Source organism: Carcharodon carcharias, chromosome 2, assembly GCF_017639515.1.
Source record: "Carcharodon carcharias isolate sCarCar2 chromosome 2, sCarCar2.pri, whole genome shotgun sequence".
Classification (NCBI taxonomy): domain Eukaryota; kingdom Metazoa; phylum Chordata; class Chondrichthyes; order Lamniformes; family Lamnidae; genus Carcharodon; species Carcharodon carcharias.
In genome coordinates, this window is record NC_054468.1 from 225,676,005 (window position 1) to 225,698,276 (window position 22,272).

The 22,272-nt window shown below is 42.8% G+C and overlaps 1 protein-coding gene across 3 annotated transcripts; it reads left to right on the forward strand.

Annotated features, from left to right (window-relative positions):
- Nucleotides 1-1,323: 1,323 nt before the first annotated feature.
- LOC121273336 lies at nucleotides 1,324-20,593 on the forward strand. 3 transcript variants are annotated; one of them, XM_041180506.1, is made up of 2 exons: nucleotides 1,324-1,406; nucleotides 17,146-20,593. In XM_041180506.1, the coding sequence occupies exon 2, from the start codon at nucleotides 17,173-17,175 to the stop codon at nucleotides 19,546-19,548; it is 2,376 nt and encodes a 791-aa protein (XP_041036440.1). In that variant the 5' UTR covers nucleotides 1,324-1,406; nucleotides 17,146-17,172; the 3' UTR covers nucleotides 19,549-20,593. The 3 variants fall into 3 exon arrangements, with proteins under 3 accessions (XP_041036440.1, XP_041036430.1, XP_041036423.1); XM_041180496.1 differs by lacking the exon at nucleotides 1,324-1,406 and adding an exon at nucleotides 16,276-16,335; XM_041180489.1 differs by lacking the exon at nucleotides 1,324-1,406 and adding an exon at nucleotides 16,359-16,621.
- The last annotated feature ends 1,679 nt before the right edge of the window (nucleotides 20,594-22,272 follow it).

The following is a 22,272-nucleotide window of genomic DNA, read 5'->3' on the forward strand; positions in this document are numbered from 1 at the left end:
ATTGTTGGAAATGATCATTGGCAGCTGTGGGATGTGAATGTTGCCTGCCACTTAGTAGCCCAAGCTTGAGTCTTGTCCAAGCTTTCTGCATATGGACATGGACTGCTTTAGTGTCTAAGGAGTCACAGATGATACTGAACATAGTGCGAACATCTCTGTTTCTGACCTTGTGATGGAGGGAAAGATGGTGAAGTTGCTGGAAGGTTGGGCCTAGTTCATTATCCTGAGAAACATACTGCAGTGATGTCCTGGGGCTAAGATGATTAGCCTTCATCAACTACAGCCTGTTATCAGCCTGGATTCTGGGGGAGGTACTAAGAAACTGATCATATTGTAATGTGGTTGTTAATTTTCCTTCCTCTCCTGCAACACCACCATCAACTGCCACCCACTGATTCCTCCCCCATCACCACATATATTTTTATATATATACACACACACAACATTTAATTTGAATAGTGAGCCACTGAACTCATTTAATGAGTAAACATTAATTAATGGCACAGTGTGTCAAAGATTGGACCTTTTAATGGTAGTATCATACTACCATGGTAGTGATTATGTGCTTATGGTTCCCCACACAGAATCACTTGGAGGAGGATACATGCCAATAGCTATTCTAGATAACCATCAGAGATTTTGGCTGATTTATCCCATCTGCTGATTTTTGTGCATCCCAATGTGACCTTGGCGTGCCCAGTCTCATTGCAGTGTCACTTCTGTTGCCTAAGCCAAGATACCTAATTCAGCACAAGTGACGCCACAATGTCTGCATGGCCCAGCTTTCCAATTCCTTTTCCAAATAATTATGCATTTTTAAGCTGAAGATGGCAGTCATTTCTTTACTCATTGTACCTATAGGATGAGATAACGCTGGATGGGGACATTCAAAACTGAATGAGACTGTTATCTGGAAAAGAAGAATGCAAAGTTGCAAGGAGAGGGTGGGGGAATGGCACTAGGTTAATTGCTCGTTCGGGAAGCCTGTGCGAACATGACAGGCCAAATGGCCTCCTGTGCTGTAATGATTCTGTGAACATAGTCCATCATTGAGTGGTTAAGTGGTGCTGTCACTTTCCGAGCTGGCTGAGACCTGAAAGATATAACTGTGAGGCTGGGCTTATGGTAGGTGATGATAAAACCAACACAAGGAAATAAGCTATGTAATTGTAGCCTCAGAATGACAACGCCTCCCAAAACCATAGCTTGCACTACCTAGAAAGATCTAGTGTGTGAATTCTCTCTCCAGTGCCATTCGTGGAATCATACACATTTACATACCAGAAGGGAACTGTACAATCCATAGTGCCTGTGCTGGTGGGGAAAAAAAGCTATCCTGTGTAATGCCACTTTCCAGCTCTTGGCCTGTGGCCCTGTAGTTTACAGAACCTCGAGTGCCTATCCAAGTATGTTTTTTTAAATATGATACGTGTTTCTGCCTCTACACCCTTTCATATAGTGAGTTCCAGACCCCAATTACCCTCCAGGTGAATAAAATCTCTCTTCAATTCCCCTTTAATCCTTTTTACCAATTACTTTAAATCTATGCCCATTGGTTATTGACCTCTCTGTCAATGGAAATAGGACCCTTAACATTAGGAAAATTAATATGCTAAAGCCCCTCCTCCTTGATTATATTTAAGTGAGAAATTGAGTTAATTTTCTCATTAGTGTGGCACCAGACTGCAGTGATGGGACCTAAATAAAATACTGAAACATTGGATATTCTTCCTGGATCATAATTGATGTAACCAGTTTAACCAACTGAAATTATAGGTATATCTCCTCTCTCTGAGTTGGTCAAAGTTTATAGTTTTACATTGTTATGGACAGGGGAGAGAGATAGATTAAAACCCCCTAATTCTCCTACCTTTTTCTCCATAATCAGTGTGGCTTGATTTAGATAAGGCTGAGGTGTATTCCCAAACCCCCTGTTTGTGTGTGGTCAGTTTTTTTTTAAAAAGTCACTCACAGCAGACTTTCATGGAGTTTTAAACCAGGAGTATTATTTATTCACACACTCTTCCTGGAAAGGTTTATCGCTACTTCACACACACCACATACACACAAGAAAGATACAGTACAAGAAAGGAGCTTCACTTCTATAAATATTAAAGCCAAACAGAATAGCTAACAATACCCATGTTTGTCAGTGTCCAGTGTGAAGGGCTTTTCCACTCGGGAGTTAAAGTTCAGTTGAGCCCAGATAGCTGAAGACGAGATTTCGTGGAACATAGAACAAAGGACTTAGAAGCAGGAGTAAGCCAATTAGCGCTTTGAGCCTGTTCGTCATTCAATAAGATCATAGCTGATCTTGTCGTGGTCTCAACTCCAATTCCCTGCCTGTCATTCTTAAAAGGGCAACCTCATTCTTGAACTGTGTTCCCTGTTCTAGTCTCCCCCTCAAGAGGAAATATCCTCCTAGTATCCACTCTATCAAGTCCCCTCAAGATCTTATGTTTCAATAAGATCACCTTTCATTCTTATAAACTCCAACGAGTATAGGCTCAATTTGTTCAACCTCTTTCATCCCAGGAATGACTCAAGTGAACCTTCTCTGAACCGTTTCTAACACAATTATATCTTTTTTCAAGTAGGGAGACCAAAACTGTACACTACTCCAGATGAGGTCTCACCAAGGCCTTGTATGGCTTCTGTAAAACTTCCCACTTTTACATTCCATTCCTTCGCAATAAATAGGGGAGGTGGTGGCATAGTGATATTGTCACTGGACTAGTATTCCAGAGACCCAGAGTAATGCTCTGGAGACTTGGGTTGGAATCCCATGACGGCAGGTGGTGAAATTTGTATTCAATAAAAATCTAGAATTAGAAGTCTGATAATGACAATGAAACCATTGCCGATTGTCACAAAAACCCATCTGGTTCACTGATGTCCTTCAGAGAAGGAAACCTGCTGTCCTTACCTGGTCTGGCCTACGTGTGACTCCAGACCCATAGCAATGTGGTTGACTCTTAATTATGGATGGGCAATAAATGCTGGCCTAGTCAGTGATGCCCACATCCCATGAACAAATAAAAACCCATTTGCCTTCCTAATCTTGCTGCACCTGCACACTGACTTTTTGTGATTCATGAGATACCCACTGTGTGTCCTGGTATATCCCTCTGTACTTCAGCATTCTGCAATCTCTCTCCATTTAAGTAGTGTACTGCATTTCTATTCTTCCTGTCAAAGTGGAGAAGCTCACATATTCCCACATTATGCTCCATCTGCCAAAATTTTGCCCAATCACTTAACCTATTTAAATCCTTTTGCAGACTCTCTATCTTCTCTTGACAACTTATTTTCCTACCTATCTTGGTATCATTGGCAAATTTAGCTACCATACATTCAGTCCCTTCATCCAAGTCATTTATATAGATTGTAAATAGTTGAGGCCCCAATACTGATTTTTGTGGCACTCCATTAGTTACAGATTTCCAACACAAAAAACCCCATTTAACCTTACTCTCTGCTTCATGTTAGCTAACCAATCTTTATGCATGCTCCTATGTTTCCCTCTATACCATGTACTCTTATCTTTGATGCGACACCTTTTAGAAATCCAAGCACACCATGTCTACAGTTCCCCTTTATCCACCCTACTTTTAGCTTCCTCAAAAAACTGATAATACATTAACTAAATGTGATTTTCCTTTCAAAAAGCCATGTTGACTATGCCTGATCACATTACAATTTTCCATGTATCCTGCTGTAATTTCCTTAATACTGTATTCTAGCAAATTCCCTATGACAGATGTTAGGCTAACAGGTCATATGTTTCCTGTTTTCTGTCTTCCTCCTATCCTGAGTAGAAGTGTTACATTTGCCATTTTCTTGCTGGGACCTTTCCAGAATCCAAGGAATTTTGGAAGTTTATAACCAATATCTCTACTATCTCTGCTGCCTCTTCTTTTAAGGCCCAAGGATGCAGGCAAACTGCTCCTGGGGACTTGATAGCTTTTAGGTCCTAATAGTTTTCCCAGCACTTTTCCCTGGTGATGGTGTTTGTTTGAAGTTCCTCCCTCCCTTTCACCTTTTGATTTTCAAGTATCTTTGGGAAGTTTTCTTCAGAATAAGAGATGCACAGCCTTGAAAATGCTTGTAGCCAAAGGACCAGTTCCCCTTTTCTCATGCAATCTCACAACCTTTTGGAAAGAGGTTTTCAAGGAGGTATTAAAATGGTAGGTGTTGTGGCTTGGTAGAAGCTAGATGTTATAGCCTGATTTCAGCAGTGATGTTCCTTCTCTTATACTCTTGCATTCTGCAGTGTGCTGTCTGCTGCAAAAAGCTAGCAGGGCATATAATCAAAGGCTTTCAAAAATCAAAGTATTTTGGTCATGTGATGATTGGCCATTGATATATGAGGGAAAATAGTCAATAGTCTATTTATGTTAAGGAAGGAGTTTCCACCTCCCATGGTCAAAACCTATCAACATATAATAGAGCCAGATAGGAGTCCTTAGCACTTCCCTTGTGCATAAGTAGTTTTGTTAATTTGCCTTTGTTACCTGATTGTCCTGGAGACAGAAAGTCTAAGGCTGTATTGCCCTTGCTGTATTGGCGTAAATCCTGACAAAGGCAGTGCAATATTCCACCAGGGTGTGGCCTGTGCATGTTTATTGCAATCCACTTTTAGAAGCATCCAGAAGTTTGGCCAATTTGCAGTTCCAAACATCAGGAGATCTGTGTCAGCCATCTTAAAGATCAGTAGTGTCTGGCACACAAATTTAAAATGTTTTTTCATGCCTTCATGCCTGCTCGGCATGACAACACCTTCAATGTAAATGAAGAGTTTAAGGAGCAGGATGACAAAGATTATCATGACAAAGCTTTTATAAGGGGAGACAGTGGTGTAGCGACGTCATTGGACTAATAATCCAGTACCTGAGACTAATGCCCTAGGGGCATGGGTTCAAATCTCACCGTGGCAACTGATGGAATTTAGATTCAATTGATAAATCTGAAATGTAAAGCCAGTCATAGCAATGGTAACTATGAATTGTATCAATTGTTGTTTAAAAACCCATCTGGTTCACTAATGCCCCTTAGGAAAGGAAATCTACTGGCCTTCATATGACTTCAGATCACAGCGATGTGTTGACTCTTATCTGCCTTCTAAAATGGCCTATCAAGTCACTCAGCTCAATGGAAATTTGGGATAGCAACAAATACATGTCTTGCCAGCAACACCCACATCCATGAAAGAATAAAGGGTAAAAGGCCTCCTATGGCTCAGGTCCCTTTCTCATTATTATTGGTGAGTATAATGCAGTATTGCATCTAAATGGCCCTAAAAATCTTGCTGCAGGCTGCAGACGTGGATTGATCTATCCCACGTTTATATCTTCAATCACCTCTGTGGACATCCATCAGCCAGGTTTTGGAAAACTTACTGGCTTGCCTTGCTGCATGGATGACTCATGCCTCATCTTTCATGGTAAAGGAAGCTTTATATCCATCAAAAAAGCTCCAAAGAAGCACATTGTCAGAGAAACACAAAGCTGATGCCTCTCCCTTTGGACTTCCCCCGACTTTCACCACAACATTTCAACAAATCAGTGAGAACAGCAGTAGTTGCAGTTTTAAGGATTAAGGGGAATTCATCTAATTATGCGACTAGATATCCGAAGACTTGGTTTTCAACTCATTTGGCCTCTGCCAAGATTCAGGGAAATGACTTTTGAGTTAGTGACTCTAAACGATTGCTTTATCAAGCCTAGGACAAGGTTATGGTTTTTAAAAATTCATTTAGGAGGCACGGGCATCGCTGCTTAGGCCAGCATTTATTACCAATCCCTAATTGTTCTTTTAAGAGGCAACTTGACAAATAGGATGGGAATAGAGGGATATGGACCCCGGAAGTGCAAAATGTTTTGGTTGATGGGCAATATGATCGGCGCAGGCTTGGAGGGTCGAAGGTCCTGTTCCTGTGCTGTACTTTGCTTTGTTTTCTTTGTTCTTTGTTCTAGTTGTCCTTGAGAAGGTGGTGGTGAGCTGCCTTCTTGAACCGTTGCTGCCCCTGTGGTGTAGGTACACCCAAAATCCTGTTAGGGAGAGTTCCAGGATTTTGAACCAGCGACAGTGAAGGAACGGCGATATATTTCCAAATCAGAATGTTGAGTGGCCTGGAGGAGAACTTCCAGGTGATGGTGTTCCCATGCATCTGCTGCCCTGTTCTTCTAGGTGGTAGCGGTCATGGGTTTGGAATCTGCTGCCTAAGGAGCCTTGGTGAGTTCCTCCAGTGCATCTTGTAGATGGTACACACTGCTGCCACTGTGCAACAGTGGTAGAGGGACTGAATCTTTGTGGGAGGGGTTTCAATTAAGCAGGCTGCTTTGTCCTGGATCATACAAAGAACAAAGAAAAGTACAGCACAGGAACAGGCCCTTCGGCCCTCCAAGCCTGTGCTGATCATATTGCCCGTCAACTAAAACATTTCGCACTTCCGGGGTCCGTATCCCTCTATTCCCATCCTATTCATGTATTTGTCAAGCTGCCTCTTAAACACCACTATCGTACCTGCTTCCACCACCTCCTCTGGCAGCGAATTCTAGACACTCACTACCCTCTGCGTAAAACAACTTGCCCCGCACATCTCCTCTATAGTTTTCTCCTCTCACCTTAAATCTATGTCCCTTAGTAATTGACTCTTCCACCCTGGGAAAAAGCTTCTGACTATCTACTCTGTCCATGCCACTCATAATTTTGTAAACTTCTATCAAGTTGTCCCTCAATCTCCATCGCTCTAGTGAGAACAATCCGAGTTTCTCCAACCTCTCCTCGTAGCTAATAACCTCCAGACCAGGCAGCATGCTGGTAAACCTCCTCTGCACTCTCTCCAACGCCTCCATATTCTTCTGGTAATGTGGCAACCAGAATTGCATGCAATATTCCAAGTGTGGCCTAACCAAGGTTCTATACAGCTGCAGCATGGCTTCCCAGCTTTTATACTCAATACCCCTGCCAATGAAGGCAAGCATGACATATGCCTTCCTGACTACCTTATCCACTGCATTGCCACTTTCAGTGACCTGTGGACCTGTACATCCAGATCCCTCTGCCCGTCAATGCACTTAAGGATTCTGCAATTTACTGTATAATTCCTGCCTGTATTAGGCCTTCCAAAATGCATTACCTTGCATTTGTCCAGATTAAACTCCATCTGTCATTTCTCCACCCAAGTCTCCAACTGATCTATATCCCGTTGTATCCTTTGACAATCCTCTTCACTATCTGCAACTCCTCCAACCTTGGTGTCGTCTGCAAACTTACTAATTAGCCCAGTTACATTTTCCTCCAAATCATTTACGTATACCACAAACAGCAAAGATCCCAGCACTGGTCCCTGCGGAACTCCACTAGTCACAGCTCTCCATTCAGAAAAGCACCCTCTCACTGCAACCCTCTGTCTTCTGTCATGTCAAGCTTCTTGAGTGTTGTTGGAACTGCACCCATCCAGGCAAGCGGAAAGTATTCCATCACGCTACTGACTTGTGCCTTGTAGATGGTGGACAGGCTTTGGAGAGTAATGAGGTGAGTTACTCATCACAGGATTCCTGGCTGCAGGCCTGCTCTTGCAGCCACAGTATTTTTATAGCTATTCCAGTTCAGTTTCTGGCCAATGTTAAACCCCAGCATGTTCAGTAATGGTAATGCCATTGAATGCCAAGGGGCGATGGTTAGATTCTCTCTTGTTGGAGATGGTCATTGTTCAAAGGTTACAGGGAGAAGGCAGAAGAATGGGGTTGAGAAACTTATCAGCCATGATTGAATGACGGAGCAGACTTGATGGGCAGAATGGCCTAACTTCTGCTCCTATGTCTTATGGTCTTATGGTCATTGCCTGGCACTTGTGTGGCGCAAATGTTACTTGCCACTTGTCAGCCCAAGTCTGGATATTGTCCAGGTCTTGCTGCATTTTGACATGGACTGCTTCAGTATCTGAGGGGTTGTGAATGGTGCTGAACATTGTGCAATCACCAGCGAACATCCCACTTCTGACCTTATGATGGAAGGAAGGTCATTGATGAAGCAGCTGAAGATGTTTGGGCCTAGGGCTCTACCCTGAGGAACTCCTGCAGTGATGTCCTGGAACTGAGATGACCCCCAACAACCACAGCCATCTTCCTTTGTGCTAGGTATGACTTCAACCAGTGGAGAATTTCCCCTGATTCCCATTGACTCCAGTTTTGCCAGGGCTCCTTGATGCCGCACTCGGTCAAATGCTGCCTTGATGTCAACCGCAGTAATCCTCACTTCACCTCTGGAGTTCAGCTCTTTTGTCCATGTTTGAACCAAGGCTGTAGGATGGTAAGATTAAAAAAACAAATTTCTTGCCCTTTTATAGCCCCAGTAGAAGAAGAGGCTTATAATCTGTCCTGGGCCATTCCAACTTTCATTCTAAATGATAAGTTCAAACTGGTAACATTGTCACAAAGAATTAGGGTAGTATGTCTAGGAGATTTACTGGAGGCTGACAACCAAAGGAGCCCTAAATACACTACTTGAGGTTCAACCTAAATGACATCAGTTATTGACCACCCCTCTGTGAAATGCCTTTTCTTAGTATTACATTGAATTTATAGCACAGAAGAGGCCATTCAGCTCAACTGGCCTGTGCAATGTTTATACTTCACACAAGCCGCCTCCTACCATATTTAATGTAACCCTATCTGCATATCATAGGAGCATAGAAACAGGAGTCAGCCATTTAGACCCTCAAGTTTTCTACCACTCAATGAGATCATGCCTGCTATGCAACTTAACTCCATATACCCACCTTTTCCCATGTCCCATAATACCTTTGGTTAACAAAAATCTATCAATTATACAATTAAAATCAACAATGGATCTAACATCAATTGATATTTTCTACCACCCTTTGTCCTCAGTTACGCCTCACCCTTGCACGTTTGTGTGTAATTATTTCATAGGACCTTGGTTCTGAACAAATCCTTGTCACCTTGACTGGTTGCCACATACCTTCTGTGGGATCCTGGATGTGAACCTGTTGTCCCAACTGTAAACTTGGCAATTCTGGACCCACATTTTTATCATGCACTTTGGTCGTCTTCTCTTGCAGTTTTAAAAGTTGCTCTCTAGTTCCTGAGAGAGTAGAATGGGTAAGAGTAGGTGTATTGCTACATACTGGTCTGCCAGCGATGGAATACTTAAAGGGCTCACTCTTAGGTGTAACATTGCAATGTGTAGATCTTGCTTGGTCTGCCTACATTCGAGAGTTAGGGATTTCACAATCATTCGTTCAGCTAGGCTGTTAGATCTAGGGAAATAAGGAGAAGAAGCAATGTGATCGATATTCCACTTCCCACATATATCCTGAGATGGCTTGCCATTAAATTCTGGACTCATTATCCATAATGATGTCCCTAGGTACACCAAATAAACTGAAAATAGTACTTAAAGCATGCATGACAGTTGTACTTGATGTTGTAAGCCAACATATCTTATTATTTCTGTTAGACTGTGGATTAGAATTGCAATGGCTGCAGGCCAAAAGACATGTCCACTGGAACAGGATGAGTGATATATACAATGATGTAACCCTGGAACATAGTGTGTCATGAAAGACAGTATGGTGCCAGAAAGGAGTCCTGGACCACCAAGGGAGCTGCCTGACAACAACATTTTTACTGGCTCATGACCAGGTGACCAAGGTTTTGTGTGAAGAGCAGGGCAGCTTAATAGCTCCTAGCTTGAAAGGAACAAGACCTAAAATCTCTTTCTCCTGTGTGTGTAAGATTCCAGTAATTCCACGATAATAGTGGCTACTTTTTATTTTCTCCTCATATCTCTATAACCTGCTCTCTCTGAAAACCCCTGTCAAGAGGCAAAGGGGAAAATCACTGTTAGAGACATTGAAAGACAAGTGTTCAACCAGTGAACTGAAGACTGAAAGTGCTGGAAAACCACCTTGTGCCACCAACAAAGAACTGAAAGTAATTTGGAAAACATCGATCAAAATCAACTCATTGAATCCTGTACTCTGGAATTGGTGCTTATGAACTGTTTTATCCCACCCTTAAAGTCCATGTTTTTGTGTGTCTTATGTGTCTTGTATGTGTGTGTATAGGGATTTAAGAAGGGGTAGAATTTAGGTTATAGAGTTAGAAATTAGCAGTTCATATTTCTTTCTTTTGCCCTTGGCTAAAGACAATTTGTTCAATAAACAGTTATTTACTTATTAAGTGTACAAACCTGGTGCTCGTATTCTGTTAACCTAAATTAAACAACTAGGTGGGTTGATCAAATTTTTTCACATTTGTCGCAGCTCAGGGAACACTGGAGCTTGATATTACAGCACACCATCCCCAGTGAGTTGTGATAATGTATTGCGCAGTTGTCAAATAATAGAGTACTTGGTAAAGTAGTCAACGATGACAATGAAGTCGGTGCTATGAACATGAAAGAGGTCAGATGCAATTTTGGACCAAGGATGGGTAGAAACTTCATGTGGAATCAATGGTTCCTTGTACTGACTTGGTATATGCTCTTGCCTCACACTTCTTGATGATGACTTCAACGTCATTGTTCAGACACAGCCAATGGACTGTCTTTCTTTCGAGCCTTCTTGTCTGATGTATGCCCATATGTGAGTGATGAAGTTGTGGAAGTTTATCAGGTTGCAAAGATTCCGGTATGATGGCCTGCCTGACTTTAAAAATGACTTCCCGGGATATGCCTAGCGCATCCTGGTAAAGTCAAAATGGTCACATGTGTCCGTGGACACGCTAATTTGAATCAGACCTCCCTTCAAAGATGGTTTTGCACAGTTCCTGTTAGTGTGGAATCTTTTGTTGTTTCTCCTTGTAGCTGCAGGTATTTATGTTGCACAAAATGTACCTGGTCAATGGCTGGTTATGCATTCTCTTCTCCTATAAGTGTAATGTTGCAGCTCCCTTGAAACTGCCAATTTTGTTGAAACATTCTAGGTATTTCGATGTTAGGTTGTGAGCTGAGGTGATGGGAGTAGTTTCTGAGGTTGATCTGCCGTGTTGTGTCTGGTGATTCCATGGACTGTCATTAGTGCGCGGTGTTGACATGCTGGTAGACTTGCAATTGCAGGGCCTTTAATCTCCATAATGTAGAACATCTGTGACACCCAGGAGGATTGATTGTACTTGCAACTCCAGGACTATGGGTCTTGCACACGGAATTAATGAACTGTTGTATGCTGAAAGTTGCGCAGTAGTAGATTTCACCATGGCCATCCATGTCTGTGAATACATGTTTTTTTAGAATTTGCAAGGGTAGCATGTTGGCACTTGCCCCCTGTCAATCTTTGCCAATAATGAGTAGTTACCACTTTCTTAGGGCAGATAATTCGAATCTTGGCAAATACGTCAGATGGTGCAATTGCATTTATGTTTTTCACGAGATTGCCAGTGTGAAACATGTGTTCACTGCTCTTCATCTCATCGTGCACATCATCTTCACTTTCTGGTTTGTCAATCACCTCGTGTATATGTTTCTGACAGGAAACCAGATGGTCATTCTTGTTGCTTGAAGGTACCCATTGTGTACAGTCTGTTTGGATCAGTGCATGGATCTTTGTAGCTGCATCAGCCATTGCTCTAGTGCTCTGCTGCTGCCAAAGGCCCTTTCTGCCACATGTCTTGCAGAATTGATGGAAAGCTGGGCATTTCCTTATTTCCTGGTGCATACAGAAGGCCACAACTACCACATGTCTTGTTAGGTTAGAGTATTCTAGGGAGTGCATCAACAATTGAGATCATACTTAAGACCTGTAAGCTTCATCAGCCTGCAAGGATCACTTCATACTTATTCTACCCTTGAGTAGCTCTTCGATGCAATACATTTTGGGCTTGTCTAGCAGACCTTTCTGGAAAGTATCCATGGGAGTGGATGTGATCACCAACTCAACTGTTTTGCTTGCTAGCTTTGCATCTGAAAAATCACATTACATACCCTTTTCCCTGCATCTGTTGATGAAGTGGTATATAGATTCTATAGGCTATTGTCGAAACGACTCAAACTCTAGTCGATAAATACAGAAGTTTAACCTGATTCTGAACCGATCTTCCAATGTAGTCCATATGTTTTAGGGGTCCTTTCACTCTTCTTCTGTTAATCCTGACATGTTCAGTCTGTTTAGACCTTCATTCCCATTTCCTGAATTTTTATGGCTTACTTGTCTTGTTCAGATACACCTGAATCAAGAAACCATATACGTTGTTTAAATATTCTGAATTCGGTTAGTAGGTCAGCTGCATCCCAATTTAAGCTGGGGAATTTTGTGGACATTCTAACAACATTCCTTTGACATCCTTCTTTGTTTTATTCAAATTATTGTGCAGCAATTCCTGAAGCCACCCGTTATAACTGCAAACTTTCCTGGCCCAATTTTTGTAATGGATTTGTTTTGTTTTCCTTTTTGTTTGACTCCCTTTTTCTCACTATCGATCCAGCCCATACCCTGGTTGCTTGCCTTTCCTGACTGAGCTAACCCGACGCTGGTCCTCTTGAGGTGCTGTCCTACTCACCTTGAGAGATCCACCAACTTACCAGCTCTTTACTTGGGTACTATCCTGTCACTGTGTCTTCAAAGCTTTTTTGCACAGTCAGCAATCTGCATCCTACACACCGTCTGACACTGCGACTCCATTGCAGTCTGACCGGAACGTCGAGAGTTGTCTCATGCCTTGTAGCATGTTCTAAGACAGTTCACCATGCCATGCCTGTACTTAATCTTGCTGCCAGGTTGGGCACCATGTCAGTGAGAAGGAACAATCACAGCACACCATGTCACGTTTTTATAATGATATAAAGGCACCGATCACTCATAAGGGATTGGGTAAACACATGTTGGTTCATTTATTAAGATCAGGCATATGAGGACATGGGCATAAAGCTCTGAAGACATCAGAGCTATTGAGCTGTGTGTGTGCTCTGCTGAAAGACAAGAGTGAAACTAAAACTGGACACACTTCATTCTAGTGACATCATGCTGCAATCCCTTAAAGGCACATTACAACAATTCTAACCACTCTCTGGATGAAGGCATTTCTCCTAAATTCTTTATTGGATTTATTTATTTCATATTTATGGGCCCTAGTTTTGGACTTAATCCTCAAGTGGAAATATCTTTCTACATCTACTTCTACCCTTCATAATTATACAGATGTCTATCAGGTGATCCCTTCAGCCTCTTTTCTAGAGAAAACAGCCCCAGCCTGGGATGATTTCCCATGTTAAATGTACTGTATATGTAACTTTTTAATAGCTCCCACTCAGTCTCCAGTACAAGGAATATTTCCAAAGTACATTTTTCTTCAGAGTTAAGAGCGCCATCTAAAACATTACCTGAGAACACACAAGTGACCTGTTGGTGCTGATGCTGATTATTTGGGCCTGATCTCTTTTACTTGTGCCTTATTGCTTGGGTCTTACTTACTTGCTTTATTCCTAGGATGAGAGGGCGATCACTGAAGGTGGCAGGACAAGTTGAGACCATGGTCAATAAAGCGTACAGCATCCTAGGCATTATTAATAGAGGCGTAGAGCATAAAATTAAGGAAGTTATTGTTAAACTTGTACAGAACACTGGTTCAGCCTCAGTTTAGTCCCATTCTGGGCATCACGCTTTATGTAAGATGTGAAAACATTGGAGAGAATCCAGAAAAGTTTCACAAGGCTGGTCCCAGGGATAAGGAACTTCAGTTGCTTAGATAGATTGGGACTGTTTCCTATGAAGAAGAGGGTTGAGAGGAGATTTGATAGAGGTGTTCAAAATCATAAGCGTCTGGACAGGGTAGATAAGGGAAAATGTTCTCATTGGTGGAATCAGAGGGCACAGATTTAAAGCAATTGGCAAAAGAAGTAATGGAGACATGAGGAGAAACTTTCACAAAGTGAGTGGTTAAGATCTGGTACCCACTGCCTGAGAGTATTCCATCAAACTCCTGACTTGTGCCTTGTAGATGGCGGACAGGCTTTGGGGAGTCAGGAGGTGAGTTACTTGTAGCACGATTCCTAGCCTCTGACCTGCTCTTGTAGCCATAGTATTTATATGGCTAGTCCAGTTCAGTTTCTGGTCAATGGTAACACCCAGGATGTTGATAGTGGGGGATTCAGTGATGGTAATGCCATTGAATGTCAAGGGGCGATGGTTGGATTCTCTCTTGTTGGAGATAGTCATTACCTAATGCTTGTGTGGCACGAATGTTACTTGCCAATTGTCAGCCTAAGCCTGGATATTGTCCAGGTCTTGCTGCATTTGGGCATGGACTGCTTCACTATCTGAGGAGCCACGAATGGTGCTGAACATTGTGCAATCGTCAGCGAACATCCTCACTTCTGACTTTATGATGGAAGGAAGGTCATTGATGAAGCAGCTGAAGATGGTTGAACCTAGGACACTACCCTGAGGAACTCCTGCAGTGATGTCCTGGAGCTGAGATGACTGACCTCCAACAACCACAGCCAGCTTCCTTTGTGCTAGGTATAACTCCAACCAATGGAAAGTTTTCCCTCTGATTCCCATTGATTCCAGTTTTGCTAGGGCTCCTTGATGCCACACTCGGTCAAATGCTGCCTTGATGTCAAGGGTAGTCACTCTCACCTCACCCCGCCTCAACAATTCACCTCACTCAGGAATCCACCATAGCTCCTTAGACAGAAACTTCCAAACCCATGGCCATTACCATCTAGAAGGACAAGGGCAGCAGGTAGATGGGAACACCACCACCTGGAAGTTCCCCTCCAAGTCACTCACCATCCTGACTGGGAAATATATTGCCGTTCATTCACTGTCAATGGGTCAAAATCCTGGAACTCCCTTCCTAACAGCACTGTGGGTGTACCTACACCACATGGACTGCAGCAGTTCAAGGAGGCAGCTCACCACCACCTTCTCAAGGGCAACTAGGGATGGGCAATAAATGCTGGCCCAGCCAGCAAAACCCACATCCCATGAGTGAATAAAAAAAAGTGTGGTAGAAGCAGGTTCAATTGAGGCATTCAAGAGTAAATTGGATTATTAGCTGAAAAGGAAGAATGTGCAGGGAGAAAGTGGGGGAGCGGCACTAGGCAATTGCCCTTACAGAGAGTCGGCACAGACTCAATGGGTCGACTAGCCTTCTTCTGCTCTGTAACAGTTCTGTGAGTCTAAGTAGAGTTCTCTAGAGTTTAGAAAAATGAAATGTATAACATTCTTGAGGGACTTGTCAGGGTAGATGTTGAGAAACTGCTTTCCCTGTATGGAAGGTCTAGAACAAGGGATGGTCATAAGTAGGAATCGGTCATTTGGGACTGAGATGAGGAGAAATTTCTTCACTTCGGGGGTTGTAAATCTTTGGAACTCTTTCTCAGAGAGCTGTGGATGCTCCATGGTTGAGTTGGAATCAAGGGACATGCGGAGGTCATATAGAAGTTTATTGATTAGCTAACTGAATGGCAAGCAGGATCGGGGGTGGGGGGGGGAGGAGGAGGAGAAGGAGGAGGAGGGGGAGGGGGGGTTTGTAGGGTATGCTCATGCCTCTATTTCTTATGTTGGTTTATCACTTGGGTCTCACTTCGAATAATCTACAATGCAGAGGAGATTCACCAGGATGTTGCCTGGGATGAAACATTTAAGTTATGAAGAGAGGTTGGATAGACTTGGGTTGTTTTCATTGGAGCAGAGAAGACTGAGGGGTGACCTGATCGAGGTGTACAAGATTATGAGGGGCATGGACAGGGTGGATAGGGAGCAGCTGTTCCCCTTAGTTGAAGGGTCAGTCACAAGGGGACACAAGTTCAAGGTGGGGGGGGGCAGGAGGTTTAGGGGGGATGTGAGAAAAAACTTTTTTACCCAGAGGGTGGTGAGGGTCTGGAATGCACTGCCTGGGAGGGTGGTGGATTTGGGTTGCCTCACATCCTTTAAAAAGTACCTGGATGAGCACTTGGCACGTCATAACGTTCAAGGCTATGGGCCAAGTGCTGGTAAATGGGATTAGGTAGGTCAGGTGTAGGCGCAGACTCGAGGGCTTCTTCTATCTCTCTGAGTACTTTGAGGTTCCTCAGGGATTCGATTGTTCTTTTGTTGTCAATTCCGCTGAATTCGAAAGAGGCCTCTATCACTCGACGGGCCGAAGGGCCTCTTCTGCATTGTGAGATTCTGTGATTTGCAGGAGAAAGTTGCCCTGTCTCAGATTGAGTGGCTGCTCATTTCCGTTAAATCCTCCTCTTTACTGAACGATTGAAAGTAAAAGTAGAAACCTGTGTCGCACGAAAAATCTAAACTAAAGCTCCGAGACACCCTGATCATTATCTTGGAGGCTGGGGGAGAGCAAACATGTCTTGGGATGTGAGGTGCTGCAGCCTGTTCCTACTCTCGATTTTTATTGTCCCCTGGGCAACGGAAGGGAAAGTTGTCGATTCCTTCGATGCATGCAGCCAGTTCTTCTGCCAAGGGGTTGAACCCCTGTTATTTAAGATGATTAAACCATCCAGAATCTGTCAGCTCTATGAGAATAAATACCACTTTGCCACAGCGTACAGCACAACGCTCCGGATCCCCTTGTATTCCGCTTACAAGCGCAGTTGGCTGGGAGATCCCAGGGGAAATAGACCCCAAGACTACTTCATTGAACCACAGGTAGGCAGGACTGGGGAATCTTTTTTTTTAAGATAACCCTAGCTCGCTCGCTGGTGGAGCATCTTCGAAAGATGGCAACATGAGAAATAAGTGATCTGGCTGCGCAGTAAGCGGTGGACTGCATTAAACCAGTTATGGGGAAATCGCAAATCCCACCAGGATTTCTCTGTTGGAGAATTTGAACTTTTTTTTAATTCTCAAAATTGCCAGGGAGCCAGTTCTTTGAGAACCACCTTGAGGGTTAAGAAACGAGCCACTTATCTTAATTTCTTAAAACTGTCCCTGGTGGGATTTGAACTCGTGTCCACCTCGATTATTAATCCAGGTCTCTGGGGTTACTAGTCCGGTATCGCCTTTGCCAATAAATGTGAGTTTATGAAGGGTGTGGGGTGGAATTTAACAGGGAGCAAGGCTTTGTGTGCCAAGGTAAGATTCCCTTTAAATAAAAAAAGTGTGGCTAGATTTAAGTCATCTAAATGGAGTGAAACAGGGTTGGAATTAATCATGTTCATTGTCCATTTTAGTTAGATCTGCCTGGTGGTTCAAATGAGATGAGCACGGAGCCAGAAGATGGAGTTGGGATGAATCAAGCCCTCAACAGTGATTATAGAAATCAGTCATACCATCGGGGTCACTTGTACCCTTTCTCATTTAACACTGGCAGCAGCACCGCCACATGCACCCTCACCAACATTGTGCCCAAAACACCGAAGATGAACAGAAACTGGTTTCATAATGCTGAGAAATTGTTAAAGCAAATGCCAATGGAGTGTCCAGAAGGAACAACCTTATTCGTGATCACTGGAGTCGTCCCTTCCTTCCAATTCCTCAACAACAGAGTGAACATACCCCTAATGGTTTACAGCTATTTCAGCTGCTGCTCAGAAGAGATTGAAGAAAAAGCTGCCCGATCCGGTGGTTACATCCTACGACTGGATACAAAGGTCCCTGTTGTGGAAACTGTTACCCTGGCAAAATTGCAAGAACTGCTTGGCAGCTCGATTGAGGTCAATCCAAAGTGGGCCAAGGTTTCAGTTTCCGAAAACGAATTAGATCTGTTGGAAGTGATCAATGAGATTTTAAAGTCAAGCTGGCCTGAAAGACTCAGTAACATTTTAACGGCCCTGTTTGATGCTGTGAGCTTCATTACAATGTGCGTCTATGGTTGGGTGGCTTGTGTTATTCATTGGGTGTTTAGAGTCATTTATGGAGTGGTGAGGGTTGTTTTGGGAGCTATCAGTGCGGTTATAGCCCTTGTCAATCTACTGCTGGCTGCTGGGACTTACCTCATATGGACAATACTTGGATTAATTGGTGGCATTTGCTGGATAATTGGTGCTCCGGTGATCAAAGGGTTCCTGTCGGTCGCCGATAGCCTTCTGAGCCTCGTTACCAGTGCAACCAAGTTCCTTCTGACATCCATAGCCAGTATTCCCACTTACATCATCAGTTTCATCACTAACTTAATCACACTGCTTTCCAGCAAAAGTTTTAGTCTCCTGCTGCTTTTCAGCTTCCTGCTGCCCACCTTCAGTTCCTTGGTCAGTTTATTTAGCCTGTTTTCTGGAGCCACTTTTTTGATTGCTATTTGGCCTGACTGGATCCTCTCATTCATCCATAGCATCATCAAGCTCACTCCATCGGTAGCCAAAACCCATGCCCCTCCCAGGAACACATACAAATGGTCATTCCGTGTCATTCCGAGGGACCTGATGTCCAAGCTCTGGTCAGCCATCTCCGGCATTCCACCCCCTTGGAAAATGTTCCTGGCGATTGTGTCATTTCTGCCCAGCTTGCTTCTAGGAGGTTGGGGTATTGCTATGAATGTGTTGGGGAGCTTGTTCTTTCTAGTCACGAAAATCACATTCGGGATATTTGGGACAATAGCTACAGCTGTGCTGGGACTTGAAGCCCTTGTAATTCAGGTGCTACAGACTATTGGCAAGGTGGTCAGTGTATGTATTACAGGCCCATCCTGGATCTTCACCACTCTTATCCCTAGACTCTTTCAGTACCTGGTCAGTTATTTTTCAAAGTACCCAGTTTACGCATCACTGATTTTAGTGGGGGTTTTACTGATTTGCTGCCTCCAAGTCCTGACAAAATTCTTTTCATTTTCTCGGTGCTCTGTGGCACTCAAACCAGGCACTTGCAGGTGCCTTGTAACTAATCAACTTGAGCAAACTCCCAACCCTCCTGCCTCAGTCTCCAACAGGCTTCCAAGTATCAAGTGCTCCAGTCAAATTTCTGTCCAGCCTAATACCAAAAGGGACAATGTTAAAGTCTATTTTAGTTATGCTAAGGGACTATGTGTTGAGAATGCCATTCCCATCCTTGTCATTGTTCTTGGAGTTTGCATTGATAATACCATATCCAGCCCTTTCCTGTATGGTGGCATCCGTCTCCGTACAGTTGGGGTTGCTGTTGCTGTTTTGGTGTCTGTTCTTACTGACGGGACCAATCCCAGATATTCCCGAGCCCTCCTCATCACAGCATTTGCTGCTGGTGTGGTTGTTATACACAATGTGATCACCTATTTTATCACAGGAGTATATAAATGTATATGTACAATTTTCACAAACATTGGCCTAATCACTCTTCTAGCCATTAGCATGGCGGTTGGCCTCATGATGGCCAATGGCGATGATTTGGATAGTTTTGTTGGCAGAATAAGTGCCAGCCTCCCCACATCCCTTAATGCAGCTTTCCTAAGCACTGCCACAGGCATCAGAGAAGCTATCAGGAATCGGTCACCGATCTTGGTTAGTTTATTGGTGATTATTTTTAACCTACTTATTCAGAGCAGTGATCCCCTTAAAGATATTGTTACAGAATTTCTTCAAGTAATCTTTTTCGCAGGAGTTCTTATTGCCCTTGCTTTGGTGATAAAGGAGTCAATTAACCTACCAAGTGGCCGAGACAATTAGTCTGGCAATGCAACGTTGAATTAAACAAGTCTCAGTTACAGCATTTTAATGAATTTTATAAAGATTTGACATTAGTACAATGATTACGTTTCAAGAACATTGATTGCCTGTAAAGAGCTCTGGGGGGTCCGATACGAAAACAGAAAATGCTGGAAGAACTCAGCAGACCTGGCAGCGTCTGTAGGGAGAGTTAACACTTTGAGTCAGAATGACTGTTTTGCTCTCCACAGATGTTGCCAGACTGCTTCGTTTTTCCAGCATTTTCTGTTTCTATTTCAGATTTCTAGCATCTGCAGTATTTTGCTTTTATTTTACTGTGGGAGCCTGATGTTCTGAAAGGCATTTATATGTTGCCATGTTCATTCATTCGCTTTCTTTCTTTCTCTCTCTATATCTTTCTTTCTCTCTCTCTTCCTCTTTCGCTCTCTCTTTGTTTCTTTCTCAATAAACAATTGGGAATGAGATAGAGGCTAATCTAAATGAAAGGTTTAGCCCCATTAGAATCATAGAGATTACAATGCAGAAGGAAACCATTGAACCTTACAGAGAGTAGGGATGTTTGCCACGCAGCCCACAGACCCTAAGGAGTGTCTTGGGATGTCTCACTACTGTAAAGGTGCGATATAAATGCAAGTTGGACTTGTTGTTTAAATGACACCTCACCCTTTCTCATTCGCCTGTTCTCTTTTGTATTTTTATTCATTCGCCAGCACTTATTTCTCTTGGTCAGAGTCAACTGCATTGGTGTGGAACAAAAACAGAATTACATGGAAAAACTCAGCAGGTCTGGCAGCATTCTTTCTCTCTCTATATCTTTCTTTCTCTCTCTCTTCCTCTTTCGCTCTCTCTTTGTTTCTTTCTCAATAAACAATTGGGAATGAGATAGAGGCTAATCTAAATGAAAGGTTTAGCCCCATTAGAATCATAGAGATTACAATGCTGTCGAAGGGTCATGAGGACTCGAAACGTCAACTCTTTTCTTCTCCGCCGATGCTGCCAGACCTGCTGAGTTTTTCCAGGTAATTCTGTTTTTGTTTTGGATTTCCAGCATCCGCAGTTTTTTTTGTTTTTATGCATTGGTGTGGATCTGGAATCACATGTAGGCTAGACCATGATAAGAACAGAAGATTTCCTTCCCTAAAGGGCATTAGTGAACCAGGTGGGTTTTTCCAACAATCAGCAATGGTTTGGTGGTCGTCATCAGAGTATTAATTCCAGATTTTTAAAATTGAATTCAAATTTCACCATCTGTCATGGTGGAATTTGAATCCAGGTCCCCAAAGCATTACCCTGGATTGCTGGAATATTAACCCAGTCACAATACCGCTGTACCACAGCCTCTCCTTGTATGAGATTGTGGGGCCAGCAATCATAAACACACACAAGATTTGAGCTTCCCTCACATGACGGTAATTGAAAGAACTTTCATTTATATTGTGTCTTTCATAACCTCAGGATATCCCAAAGTGCTTCACAGCCAATCAAGTACCTTTGAACTGTAGTCACTGTGCAATCTACAAACCATCGAAATGACTATGTTAGGTGATAATCAGAAATATCAAAGATAAATGACAAAATGTCCCAATATTTCTCATATGGCCAATTATTTTTGGAACAGTGATTGTTAGTATGTGAGCAGACTTTATAGCCTGTAGATATTTAATACATTGAGGAAGCAAAAGCAGAAAATGCTGGGAATTCACTGTCAGCATTTATGAAGAGAAAAGGCTGGTTTCAGGTGTAGCCCTCTGTCATGTATGCAGTTCAGGTAGTAGTACCCCTGCTTCTGATCCACAAACTCTGGGTTCCAATCCCACTCCAGGAGTTGTTGATCATGTGACACAGTTTCAGCAGGTTTATAATTAGCTTGCTAATTTTTCCAGCACTTCCACCCCTGCTAATGTGTTTCCTGAATTGGAAGATTTTAAAATTACTATGAAGAAATGGCCATCTGCTATTGAAGCATTAAGCTTCAATCAAAGAGGTTCAGATAGACTTTCAGCATGAGAACATAACGGAAAAGAGCTTTGTTGATTGAAATTAGGCTGGTTACAATCCACTGTGTGACATTACAATATTCTGCGGACTGGTTGGTAAGATGGTTAGGAAGGCTTATGGAATCCTTCCCTTCATGGATTTATGAAAGGCAAATCATTTTTGACGAACCTACTGGAGTTTTTTGAGGACATAATGAGCAGAATAGTTAAGGGAGAGCCAGCGAATATGGTGTATTTGGATTTTCAGAAAGCTTTTGATAAAGTCCCACACAAGGTTAATGTGCAAAATTAAAGCACATGGGATTGGGGGTAATATATTGGCATGGATTGAGAATTGGTTAGCAGACAGGAAACAGAGAGTAGGAATAAATGGCTCTTTTTCAGAATGGCAGGCGGTGACTAGTGGGGTAGCACAGGAATCAGTGCTTGGGCCCCAGCTATTCACAATATATATCAATGATTTGGATGAAGGAACCAAATGTAATATTTCTAAGTTTGCTGACAACACAAAACTAGGTGGGAATGTGAGTGGTGAGGAGAAGGTGGGAATGTGAGTAATGAGGAGAATGTTAAGAAGCTTCAAGGCAATTTAGACAAGTTGAATGAGTGGGCAAATACATGGCAGATGCAATATAACGTGGATAAGTGTGAAGTTATCCACTTTGATAGGAAAAACAGAATGGCAGTGTATTATTTAAATAATGATAGATTGGGAAATGTTGATGTA